Genomic DNA, 13,579 nt, shown 5'->3' with positions numbered 1-13,579 from the left:
TAAATTAGGCGAAAGATAAATGCCAATAAAGTGCTCTCTTAGGAAGCATGGGTTATTAGTTTTCAAACAGATCATATTTTTAACACTCGTTATTAGTAAAAGCATAATTAGTGAAATGAAATTATCCTACCTTTTTATTATGAATTGCTATTTTTGTTATTTTTAGAATCCCTCTGGATGAAAATTATACCTAAGCTAGACAATTTTATTTCACCTCGGGATCCGCTGAAATATTTGCGTGAAGCGTGATTTAATTCGTGATCCCGATTTTAAAAATAATCCTGTCAACATGACGAGCTTTGAACACCAAAAGAATTCGGCCCTCCACCATCTACTCGAGGCGTTAACTCCTGTCAGTTATACTTATGGCTTTATTGACTTTTGTTGGATAAAATCAATTAACACGTTTAATAAACAAAATATAAATTAGCACGTTTCATTAAATAATAACCCACGGCAGATCTTGCAATGGGATAGTTCACAACATCTGCGGACTTTGCAAGCGAGCAACCTGTTTTCCCACCCCAGAAAAAAACTCAAATGAAGTAAAATAATGAAAAAAAATTCTTTTTGACAAAGTCTTGAGCTCGAACTAGAAAAATTGAAATGTACAAGAAGTTTTTAATTTGAACGAATGCCGCAACCTCGCTACCCGTAAACAACAGAGATGCTTGGGTGCATAGAACACCCGTAATTCGGTGTGAATTCGTTTCACCTGGTGTTTACAAGGGTATTTTCACAAGAAATTTACTAGATTGACCCGAGCTTTGAAATGCCACATTTCGCTACCCGTAAACAACTGAGATATTTGGGTACTTGTAACACTTGTATTTTGGTGTGAATCCGTTTCACCTGGTGTTTACAAGGGTACTCTGATAAGAAGATTTTAAGTTGATGTTAAGTTAAATGCCCGAGGTTCACTACCCGTAAACAACCGAGATGCTTGGGTGCTTAGAATACCTGTATTTCGGCGTGAATTCGTTTCATTAAGGCAATACTGTAGGGACTAAGTTGATAGCTCGGCCCCGGCTTTAGTAATAGATCTCGAAATAATATGACAAACGCAAAAATTATGGAACGCGTAACGTGAATTTAATATTTTCAGGAGTAAACAGATGTAGTTATACTAATTCTGCAAATTTGTTAAAAGAAGGAAATCATTTAAAGTTGTGTCTTAAAATTGTGTCCGCTTTTAGTTATAATAAAATAAATGTAAATGTGACCCCGTTTGCGTCGAGCGACACGAGCCACGTTCTCGAAATTTGTTACGTCTGACTCACGCGCTTTCAGAACTACCCTCGTACACGCGCTGTGGAATAAACAAGCTATTGATCGAAAACTTGTAATAACTCTCAACAAAATGAAATATTGCAATGGAAAATATTCTAACGGCTTAAAGTGATGTTACACCATATAATTTTTGACGACCACTTGCACTCATTATTTTTGTTTTGGCAGCGTGCTGAGAAAACTTGCCCGCAGTGTCCTTGTTAAAAATTGTCCGCGCTAATAAGTGACACGAATAAGTCGTTCCGTGTGAAATCAACTTTATGCCGAAGTTGTGGTTGAGCATGTAAAGATAACATAACGAAATTTTCAGAGGGGATTCCCAGTTTAGTGGTTCACTAGTGAAATACTTTCCCAACGTAATACCGCAATGACATTTTGCCGTAGCCACTGCTCTCATACATGTCCGGCCACCAGACCACTTCGAACTCTCGTGACGAATGACGATATACGCTGTCTGGTCATTCTGGCACGTTTAATAGCTGCATGAATGGCGTCCTCATTTTCATCATCATCGTTTATAGCTCTGTTAACGCACCAGGCCTGTGCTTTCTGTATTTCCACTAACGCAGATCGAATTGCTTTCATTTCAAACATCTTGAAAGAAATCCGTCTCGTACTTGTATGGAGTATAGGAGCTCTCCAGTGACTGGTGTCTTTGACGGAGTACACTTTTGGCTTGCCCAGATCGGCTAGAAACTGTCTGAAGAACTCAGCTGGAACGAAATTCAATTCCTGTTTAGGCCATTTTGCTGTATGTTAAAGAACAAAGTGAAATCAATGGCAACCTCAAGCTCCTCAAAACACAGCACCACTACGTGCGACGCTCACACAAACATGTAAAACATGATATACAGACGTATGATATTCAAAATTACCTCGCGTTCTTGGGTGGTGGGCATCGTTGATCCCTTTCAGCACACTTTCTCTCCATGTTTTATAAGCGTGATACGGTCCGGTCCTCTTGCTTATTCTTTGTGGTTTTGGAAGTGGCGCTTCGATTCCTTCACTCACAAAGCTTATTCTCTCCGGTAAAGTTCTAATTGAATGCGACTTAACTAGGTGCTGTTTTAGAGCGAAGCTTGTGTTGAAACGGTTTCGCATTTATGGCACGAAACCTTGTAGATTTTCGAAGTCATATTGTAACAGAGGGCGCTACAGATGCAAGCTCTATTAGCACCTTTTAAAGTTTCTTTTTGATTAGCTATGGAAACTTGCTTTCCAAAGTTTAACTACGTGTATTAATTAGCTAAATATGTTATAGATTGATCAAGCATATCAGCATGCGAATAACTCCTTCAAACAGCTTTTACGCCTTTCCAAACGTGGCTCAATTTAGTTGAATTATGGATGCGGCTTATCAGCAGAAGTCAAAGAATATAAAGAAACACAAGATAAAGCAATGGAAGGCAAGGAAGAAAGCAAGAGTAGCTGAAGAGAGGCAAAAAGAGAGGCGCGATCGTTTTATCGAGTCGTTACGGCAAACCGGGGATTTAAAGGTCGCATACCATACTTCCAGAACTGAAATACCTGGTCAACATATTGTTTTGATTTAAATAAAATGTTGTTATGGATAACTGCGAAATCATGGATTGCTAGTAAAATGCTTAGGAAAAAAAACAACCGTTTCTGTCTTTTTAGTTTTTTGTTGATCAATGAAACTATTTAGTTCCTTCGGCTTGTTTCAGACAAGCAGTGTTGTCTGCTTAATTCAAGTTACTGACAACAAAGTACCTATAACAAAGGAATACAAATATCTATCAAAGCTTATTTCATTTTCTTGAAAACGCTCACCTTTTAATCGAGCAGTCAAAATATTTCCTTCTAAAATACTTTTTGATAATTGATTTTAAACATTTTTCTTAAGAAAACGTTTCTTTTGGGGACCAACGGTCTGATTGGAAACTTGGTGGAGATTTCGGAAATCCTGTAAAAATGCCTTTGTGAAATTTTGCGCATTCTTGATCGGTTCTATGATTAAAAGCACAGTTGATTGACGTGTCCGGAAGAATGAGGCATTCGTACAACTAATTCACACCTCGTTGGTTTACCATTTGGAAGTCGCCTGTGTGAGTCAGAAGTATCTGGTTACTATGCAAATGAGCTTTGTGCGAGATTGAAGCTCGCATTAGCTCATTTGCATAAAAGGATTAAGTGGTTCAAAGCTCGTCATGCCGGGGACCAGTCAAGACCGCAACGCCGAGGAAAACGTCGATTAGAAAACGAACTCATATATTTCTTATGAATTTTGCGAATGTCTGGTTTTGTTTATCATCTCTTAGGGGCGACATCAGCACGATTCGTTTAGCGTCTTGTTTTTTTTCGTTTATTAAATACTTTTGGTATAAATGTCTGCTTGGGGCAATTGCCTTTGTTTTCAGTGTCACCCGAGTTTGTGTTCAGTGTTTTGCGCGTTTGGAATTTGTTGAAGGATCAATTAACGTATAAAACCCATTTCAAATTGTCGGCTACAGGTTCTATGCTTTGAAAGTACAGGTCCCTCGTGCGTTTTTTAATTTTTTTCCAACACCAAATATGTCAGCCGGCTTTCCTTTTGCATGAACATAAAATAAATTCGTTATTTATTTTTTATTTGTATAGCAAAGATGATAACCACCTTGCTGGATTAAGGCAGCAAGTGTTGCAATGCTAATTACTCCGTTGTTAACTTTTAGCTTTAACTAGAAAAAATGAAGAAACCTGCTGACTCAATCAGCAGGGGATGAAGGAACTCTCACAGACAGAGTTATATAATTACTTTAAAACTGATTTTGAATTTGTAACTTAGACTTTAATACCAAGAGATAATACCAAGGTCGATTTTTCTCTTGCGTCCGGTGAATTACCGATTGTTTGCCTGAGCTGTCGTCTCTCTGATTAATTGAATTCGTAACTGAACTTAGACTTTAGAATTTAATACCAAGAGATAATACCAAGGTCGATTTTTCTCTTGCGTCCGGTGAGTTACCGACTGTTTTCCTGAGCTGTCGTCTCTCTGATTAATTAAATTCGTAACTGAACTTAGACTTAAGACTTTAATACCAAGAGATAATACCAAGGTCGATTTTTTCTCTTGCGTCCGGTGAATTACCGATTGTTTGCCTGAGCTGTCGTCTCTCTGATTAATTGAATTCGTAACTGAACTTAGACTTTTGACTTTAATACCAAGAGATAATGCCAAGGTCGATTTTTCTCTTGCGTCCGGTGAATTACCGACTGTTTACCTGAGCTGTCGTCTCTCTGATTAATTGACTTCAATTAACGTTCGATTTATTTCAGCTGCTGCTGTGCTAGCCTATGCGCGTGTAGCCGTACCCTCCCCCGACGGTGAAAGGGAAGCGAGGGAACGACATGAACTCAAATATAGTTACTGTGGAATCAAACGTTGTCTAATCATTGACGTCCGTAGCAGTTCGCTTGAAGCAAGTCTCCGTGTTTCAGGAAACCGTGACGAATTTCAGTTCCTGTCGCAAGTGGTCTCTACTGAATTATTTTCCCCCGTTATTGCTGCGTTCCCCGCAATTTCCAGTTAGTGCGGAAAACCTATCGTCACAAAATCAAAGGCATTTAAAAAGCGCGACGCGCATGCAAACGGATGAACTCCAATTCCCCAGACGCTCCGAATCTTGTCACGAAGGTTACCAATCATTTATCTCCATAAAGAAATTCAATATTTTTTGGAAGGAAGAGAAGGACCAAAAGGGCATACGCAGCTAATTTACGTTACTGATTCTTGTCGGTCTCGTCTCTAAAAGAAACACACCTTGTTCACGAAAATATGGCCACAATATCCTTATGTTCTCGTGACGAATCATAGCAAATAATTCACACGGCAAGGTTAATCTTAAAAGTCAAAAATTATATATGCACCGCCAATGGTTATAAAAAAAAGAGGCGCTTGGAGCCTTAATTTTTTTTCTCAAGGCATAAAGGGGCTTGGCAACAAGTTGCGGACATGGAAAAACAAAAAATGAAAATAAAAGCTACAGTTTTCTCAAGATAATATAAACTATTTCTTTGTGCTCAGAGCGAAAGGCGAACAACTGAAAACAGAAGGGACTTGGCGAAAAACAGCAAAACCCTTCTGCAATTCTGAATGACTATCGACCTTCGAGCGAGAATTTCTCAAAAAGTGAACAAAACGCGACAAATTAAACTGAAACATTTCGTTTCTTAATTCCTTTTATTGAAGTCATCAATCCTTACTGTTGTGTCTCACTGTCCATCAGTCTGAAAATGAAAAGAAAATTTAATTTCCAGAAGGATTTTTGGTAAAAAAAAGGGATGAATCAACGTTGACATTTTTATGTTTCGAAGCGCTACTTTACCTCACATCAGGAAAACGGCCAGTACATCAGCAACTCCTACATTGTCTGGTGATATTGAGAAAACATATGTATTAGTTCAGAAACTGGTTTTGGGGTGATAATTTCAAAGTTTTGATTTTTTTAAGTGTTTGTTTTCTCAGAACAGTTTCGGTGTCTTCAGGGACCAACAATTTGAGGAAAACGGGGAGACTCAAAAGGGACAGAGAGACAAAGCATTCCTTAACAGTAGGGACCATTTTTGCAAGCGAGGTGGACAGCAACGCCGAGGAAAACCTCGATTAAAAATGAATTTATATTTTTGGCAAGAATTTCGCCAATGGCTGGATTTGTTTACCGTCTCTTACAGCGACACACGCCAACTTCAACATAACGTATGTCAAAAAGCGCTGAGTTCCAACTGGAAACTTGAATAATCTGCCGTCGAGATTTCTGTCCTTAGACCTTAGACGCATATTTTGGTGATTTCACGTTGCTGTTTTCCAGAGAAATGCTAGGAAATGTACAAAGTTTTAAAACGAACGAGCTGAACTATTGTTCTGCCTAATAAATCTTTTGTTTTTCATACATCCTCGTTGCCGTCGCAGTCGTGGTTTGCTTAAGATCCTTAAAGACAGGCAATAACGAAAATACTTAAGAGGTGAACGAGTGATTGTTACTCTAAGTTATCAGCCATCTTTAACTGTTGCTCAAAAATGTTCTCTTGTCCGGAAACAGATCTATTTTCGTATGATGATTTCCTACGGTAGGTAAAAACGTCCTCCGTTACTTATTCAGGATCGAAAAGAAATTACACTGCGCAAATTTTGATTGCTAATTATAGCAGTACGCAGGACGCGTATCAGATATGAAGCTACTGATGGCCTGACTTTGAGGCTCATTGTGAAAGAACATTAGAGCGCGGAATCCTAAGGTCTGGTTTTCGATTTCTCGTAGTGGGCTCAAGAAATTTTTTCTTTCGTTCCATACTCGTGACAAGAGGAGAAAAAATTTTCTTCAAAGTATTTCTTCGGTATCGTAATCACCTTGTACGGGTTACTACTATGGATGTTATAGACTCATAAGTTATCAACCAATCCATGACCATTAAGGGAACACACATTCCTTTTATCACCTGAGGAGTTAAGCTGAAAATGAATATTGCAAGAATTCTATTTTTCCATTTTTGGTCCCTCGTTTTTAAGCTTCTTCATACGAACACAATCAAGTTGACCAGATCTATTTTCGCGATCTCATCGTACAAAAATGTTCGGCAATGTTTCTGTGCTTGTAAACGCGCCGTCCATGACGCCTTAAAGTTCTAATATAAAACTTCTGGCCCCACACAGAGGTCAAACGTCTGCGCGAACGTTGTAATGGCGATATGGTGTGCATGCTTTAGGCTGTTAGAGCCAAGTTGTCTTACAGGAGTTATACTAATTCGCACAAGCCATTAAATCCCGTTGTTTTCATTAAAACCGTACGACTCTTTTGATAAAGCTCAAAAGAAAAACCTTCATCAGCAGGAAACCCGTAATTAGATAACCTTTGTATTTGAAATGTCTCCAGTTTCTGGGCTCCTCTGAAAAAGTCACATGATCAGACAAGCTAAAAAAATCAATAAATGAATGACTTTGGAGTCCTTACTTTTAACATTCCAATCGGTATACGTTGATAGTTTGCTGTACAAGACTCTTTTGGTGTGGTCAGCATTGGTTTCCCACGAGCACCACACGCCAGCGGTTACCAGCCATCCAGCATCCACCTCACACCCGCCATAGTTCCGGTTAATGAAAAAGCTCCGACAATTTCCGCCACTGCATCCTCCCTGAATTGAAAAGTAGTTCCTTCGTTCGCTCTTGATATCAGTCCACGAGGAGGAAACAAGTTTATCCACGGAGAACCAATTCAGTTTGTCCGTTCCAACTGCGTTAAAAAGGAGTTCCTTTTGACTGGCTGCACCTGTGTACAGGACCACTTTTGCCTGAATAAATGGATGAATGAAATAGAATGAGGGAAATAAACGAGTGCATGACGTGAGTGAGCGAATGAATGAAATTGAATGAACAAATGTATGGAAGAGTTGATTGAATGAACCGGTGAATGAATGACCTTCTTCCAGTTCAGAATTGAAAAAAAAAAAAAAGAACACTTTTAAAACTGCAAATGAAAAACTTGACTAAAATGCTATCTGAGGGGGGCAAATCGAATTCATCATTCCACAGGTGGAACGAAGTTTAAGTTTCAAAAAATACATAATGATAATTCTCAAAAAAATCATTTAGTGGTTAAGAGTACTTGATTAATTGAAATGTCAAAATAAATAAAAGTTTTAGCGAAAAGTGGGGCTAAACATGTTCGTGATAAAATTTTGGAGGTATGAATAGCATTGCGCCTTCGAGTGTCGTGGATGTTAATTTTGAAGTTTTATAGAAATACACCAAAGCCTCCAACTGTATGCTCAGATATTTTTACGCAGACATCTTCTATTCCGAAAGGCGAGCTCTTTTCCAAGTGAATGTCAAAATAAAGCTTTCATTGATGCGTGAAGGATTATTGGGCGAGGTCAGGGGGATGTTTGGGTACTGCAGATTGGCTCAATAGTTTTGAATCCTATTTAAGCCTGTTACAAAGTTTAAGCCTGAAGTAAAATTTTGACTTTCATAACCTGAGATGGATTGAAGCTACTCCAGTATAACACCGCTCTATTCTTGTAGTGATCTTTGAACTGGTTTGTGACATCAAGGGCAGCATCAACTGACTCGGAAGAGGTCTGGGCCGAGTTATACGTGTCCCAGATCTTCTTATCAACACCACTCACCGCCTTGAATACCAAGGTCCAACCTAGTAATGAATAACATGAAATATATGGCCGGTTGCCCGAAGTTTGGAATACTGAATCTGAACCTTGAGCCTCCAGAAATCATATGATTTTTATCTCCGTCTATAAAAGTATCATGATCTAAGGAACAGACTAAAGCGGAAGTCCGTTGGGCAAGTCAGACTTTTCAGAGTTCCACGCAGCACGCTAATATGAATATTTGTTTTGTTTTGGTTTTTTTTTTTGAAAGAGCTGCATGACGCGAAAAATAATTTTTTCGCCAATTCAGTTCTATGCGATAAACAAAGTAATAGCTGTTTGTGAACCCTACGTTGAGAAATTTTTAACGAAACCCACTGATATTTGACAAAACCTTAAGATTCTACGATTGTTTTCTTCAGTTTTCATCACCGATTATTTTACATAGAACTTATTCTGTGCCACAAGAATACGCTTACCTCCTGCGTCCATGTCGCAATAAACTGGAAAAGCACCCGAAACGCCTATTGGAAAAAAATTATGCCAAGGATGTGAAAAATAGGTCGCTAGAGAATGCGCTAGAGAATTCGTTAGAGCTCATGCATTCATTACAACAGATAAAAAATTGTTTGATTACTCTCTAACAATGTAGCTAAGTTGATTCAGTCGCTGATAATGAATGATAATTATGCTTTTGGAGTGTTACGTATCTTAGGTATCTCGCTAAAAATGTGTCAAGCAGTAAACTTTTTGCACGACTTATGAACTTAAAATGCTTAATCATGAAAAGAGTGCAGTCTCGAAAACTTAAATAACATAAAAAACAACCTCAGAGTAAAACTTGAATAATTGCTGAGTCAATCTCGCCAAGGTGTATAGTACGCAGCAATAAAGAGTGAGCTAGCAACTGCTCCGATACTAAACGATACTAAACGCATGGCCTTTACAAATCTGAAAAGCCAATTTTGGATTTGTGCTTATGCAATAAAGGATACCGAAATGAGAGAGTCAGTAAGACAGGTACTATTTATTCAAATACCCATGAAACTCTCAAATGAAGGCTCGAGAGTTAGCCTTACGCGGTATGAGGCATGAACCTATAGGAACAAATCACACTGATCAGTATATTATTTTATTTTAAGATTCCCTAGATTTCAATGCCCTTAACCTTTAAAAGAGACAGTAGGGACCTGTAATCGAGGCTGAAAGGACAATAAATCTGAAATCTTGACTATACCTTGCAGTTTGATCCAGAAGACTCCATTGCTAAGCTGTTTTCCAACAGCTTTATCCTTGATATCTTTACAGGATGAACCAGGATTCTTCTCGGTGCCGTATTCGATGTCCTCTACAAACTGAAAGGTCTTCCACTCGTTTCCCAAGCAAACTTGTACCTTGCCGTTTAAGAATTTCAGTGCTCCGGCATGACCTGCGCTATTGCAAGCACAAGATTGATCACCCAACTTAAAGATGGTCGGAACGGGGTCATCGCAGTTTAACGTCTCCTCAACGCAATTTTGGCCTCTTACCTGCGCCACCAAAAGGGCTACGCACAGAATTTGGGAAAAACGTTTCATTGCAGTTCAGCACAAGGATGACTCACAGGATTCACTTCAGCACAATGATCTAGCAGGGAAAAACGTACAATTATATTTTAGACCGAATGTAGTATTCATGACGTACACAGCTGTGTTTAAACAGCTTTAGTCCAAGTTAGAATTAGACTCGAGGCTGAAATCACACAGCTTTAGTCCAAATAAAAATCGGAATCGAGGCTGAAAACATACGTGTTGAGTTTCTTAACCAGAAAAGGCTTTTACAAGCTTAGGTTGGTATATGAGATGATTTGTCATATCATAGTTTAAAACAATAGAGACACAATTTTTTGTTTTCAACTAACGTTGCCAGAAATTCGATAACGAGACATATATGTTGATATGAAAAAAAAATGACGCAATTTGTCAACTTTTTTACTTAACACTCAGTAACAGTGCTTGCTCTTCAATCAACCTCAGCTCGAATGTATCATTCATAACATGAAAATGGGCGCCCTCACTTACGATAGTCTGAGAGGATTTGTCATGCCATTGCAACAATGAAAATTAATGTTTTCTTTCCAAATAACGCTACTAAAAAAAAAAATGATAATGATTCATTAATCATGCTTAGCACAGACAGACTTGTTTGATCAGGAAACATTGCAACAGTTTCATCAAAAGTGTAAAAGTTTTCTCGAAATGTGCTTCAATCATCTTTTATTTGTCATGATTAAGCTAAGTAAAATACATGAATATACGGCAAGTGGCCAAAATTTTCCATGTCATTCATTATTCATAAACTGATTACATGTTTGCTTTTCATTCCTGAATAGTCGATGTCTCATTTGTAGCCTGACCATGGATCTTTTTGAGTTTAAAAGAAAGAGAGAGAGAGAGTGAGTTTCCAGCCGATAAACTGAAAAACTCAATAGAATATTAGAAAATTGTTTTTTCAACTTATTCTATCAGGAATTTTTATAGCCCAGCAACCATAAATCACCATATTAACCCAGAAGTGAAAGAACTCGAAAATTCGACGTGTTTAAAGGGCTTAACCCCTTTTCAGTAAATTCCTTGGCGTCTTCATTACTCACTACTTTACGATCTCTCAATTATCTTATAAGATATGTTCGCATAAAAAAGAATTTGTATTTATTAGAGGTAGAAACTATTTAACATTGTAAGAACTCGGAGAAACGTTAGGTCTATCATTATCGAGAAGAGATTGGCTCAGATGCCCTAAGGCTTTCATTTCTTTTTAAATGTCTCTACTTTCATCGACAATCATTCTTGCAAGACGTGATGCTTAGCATGAAACACAGATTTCGACTAATATGAAAGAGCATCTTTATACCAAGTTCAAATAAAAAAATTAAGATCAAAAGTCTCAGTTATCTACTCGATTTCTTCCAGTAACAAAAGCATGAAGTGCATGCTTTTCTTAGGGTGATTAGTTCAGGACTGCGTCATATCTCGTAATGATCACCTCTCGCGAGGTGATTGTAGCAGGGGCGCTAAATTTCAATACGGCAGCCTTGCGAGGAAGTGCAAAACGTGCTAGAAGAAAATTCAAATGCTTCTGAGTTTGGAGAAACACTTTTCAAAGTAAGACGCGAAGTTTTTGCTGATTGAATCAAGTAAACTTGTTTAACTGCCTGTTTATCGTGATATGGGTAATCAACAAAATATGCGCGATGCTTTCTTTATCTATAGAATTTACTACAGAATTCGGAAGTGCCTGAGCAATTAAACTAAAACTAGTTGCCTCAGGCTCAATGAACAGTGATTAATAATCTCCTCGACTTTTTCTCGGGGATTATTCAACAATTTAACAGTTTTACGTAATGGCAGTAATGTCGCAATCTGATTGACTGCGCCTCGTAAGTCCACAACATTTTGACCAGTGTGATGACGAATATCGCGGTCAATAAGAGTATAGACCATACTTGACCACTGTCCATTTGTTTTTTTGCTTTTTTTTTTTCTTTTTTTAATCGCAATATTGACTTAAGATAAAACGATTCTTTCAGTGCGTGACCATTGCGTTAACGTTGAATGAGTTTGGAGAATTGGCTTCTCCTTCATTTTACAAATATCGACCATTTTTTTTTCATTCTCTAACTTAATCAGTTTCTACTAATGTGAATTAATTGAATTCGTAATTGAACTTATGCCCCATTCACACCAAAGCTTAAACATGTTTAAAAGTTGTTTTGTTAAACACGGTTTAATTTTTTTTTCTTCATAGAAACTATTTAACCGAATATTTTTGACTTGAATGTAGCACATTGGAAATGCAAGTTAGCAAGTACTTGAATCCAATGGAAAATCAAGTTTTTCAGTTCTCTGTTTATAATTTTCATTCAATGAAAACCAGTTTAACAAAACATGTTTTGCTGGTGTGAATGGGGTATTAGACTTTAATACCAAGAGATAATACCAAGGTTGATTTTTCTCTTGCGTCCGGTGAATTACCGATTGTTTGCCTGAGCTGTCGTCTCTCTGATTAATTGAATTCGTAACTGAACTTAGACTTTAGACTTTAATACCAAGAGATAATACCAAGGTCGATTTTTTCTCTTGCGTCCGGTGAATTACCGACTGTTTGCCTGAGCTGTCGTCTCTCTGATTAATTGAATTCGTAACTGAACTTAGACTTTTGACTTTAATACCAAGAGATAATGCTAAGGTCGATTTTGCTCTTGCGTCCGGTGAATTACCGACTGTTTACCTGAGCTGTCGTCTCTCTGATTAATTGACTTCAATTAACGTTCGATTTATTTCAGCTACTGCTGTGCTAGCCTATGCGCGTGTAGCCGTACCCTCCCCCGACGGTCAAACGGAAGCGAGGGAACGACATGAACTCAAATATAGTTACTGTAGAATCAAACGCTGTCTAATCCTTGACGTCGGTAGCAGTTCGCTTGAAGCAAGTCTCCGTGTTTCAGGAAACCGTGACGAATTTCAGTTCCCGTCGCAAGTGGTCTCTACTGAACTATTTTCCCCCGTTATTGTTGCGTTCCCCGCAATTTCCAGTTAGTGCGGAAAACCTATCGTCACAAAATCAAAGGCATTTAAAAAGCGCGACGCGCATGCAAACGGATGAACTCCAATTCCCCAGACGCTCCGAATCTTGTCACGAAGGTTACCAATCATTTATCTCCATAAAGAAATTCAATATTTTTTGGAAGGAAGAGAAGGACCAAACGGGCATACGCAGCTAATTTACGTTACTGATTCTTGTCGGTCTCGTCTTTAAAAGAAACACACCTTGCTCACGAAAATATGGCCACAATATCCTTATGTTCTCGTGACGAATCATAGCAAATAATTCACACGGCAAGGTTAATCTTAAAAGTCAAAAATTATATATGCACCGCCAATGGTTACAAAAAAAAGAGGCGTTTGGAGCCTTAATTTTTTTCTCAAGGCATAAAGGGGCTTGGCAACAAGTTGCGGACATGGAACAACAAAAAATGAAGATAAAAGCTACAGTTTGCCCAAGATAATATAAACTCTTTCTTTGTGCTCAGAGCGAAAGGTGAACAACTGGATTTGCAGGGATTTGGCGAAAAACAGCAAAACCCTTCTGCAATTCTGAATGACTATCGACCTTCGAGCGAGAATTTCTCAAAAAGTGAACAAAACGC

The 13,579-nt window shown here is 38.2% G+C and overlaps 1 protein-coding gene across 1 annotated transcript; it reads right to left on the bottom strand.

Annotated features, from left to right (window-relative positions):
* Nucleotides 1-5,451: 5,451 nt before the first annotated feature.
* Nucleotides 5,452-10,032, bottom strand: LOC131786570 (uncharacterized). Its single transcript, XM_059103622.2, has 6 exons — nucleotides 9,629-10,032; nucleotides 8,871-8,915; nucleotides 8,260-8,435; nucleotides 7,239-7,575; nucleotides 5,616-5,660; nucleotides 5,452-5,517 (listed from the first exon to the last, which is right to left on the bottom strand). Exons 1-5 carry the CDS (start codon nucleotides 9,966-9,968, stop codon nucleotides 5,617-5,619), a joined length of 942 nt encoding a protein of 313 aa, XP_058959605.2. The 5' UTR covers nucleotides 9,969-10,032; the 3' UTR covers nucleotides 5,452-5,517; nucleotide 5,616.
* Between the last annotated feature and the right edge of the window lie 3,547 nt (nucleotides 10,033-13,579).

The sequence above is a fragment of the Pocillopora verrucosa genome, chromosome 7 (genome assembly GCF_036669915.1).
Source record: "Pocillopora verrucosa isolate sample1 chromosome 7, ASM3666991v2, whole genome shotgun sequence".
NCBI lineage: Eukaryota > Metazoa > Cnidaria > Anthozoa > Scleractinia > Pocilloporidae > Pocillopora > Pocillopora verrucosa.
Note: the sequence above shows the minus strand (reverse complement) of the source record. Positions and strands in the feature narration are given on the sequence as shown.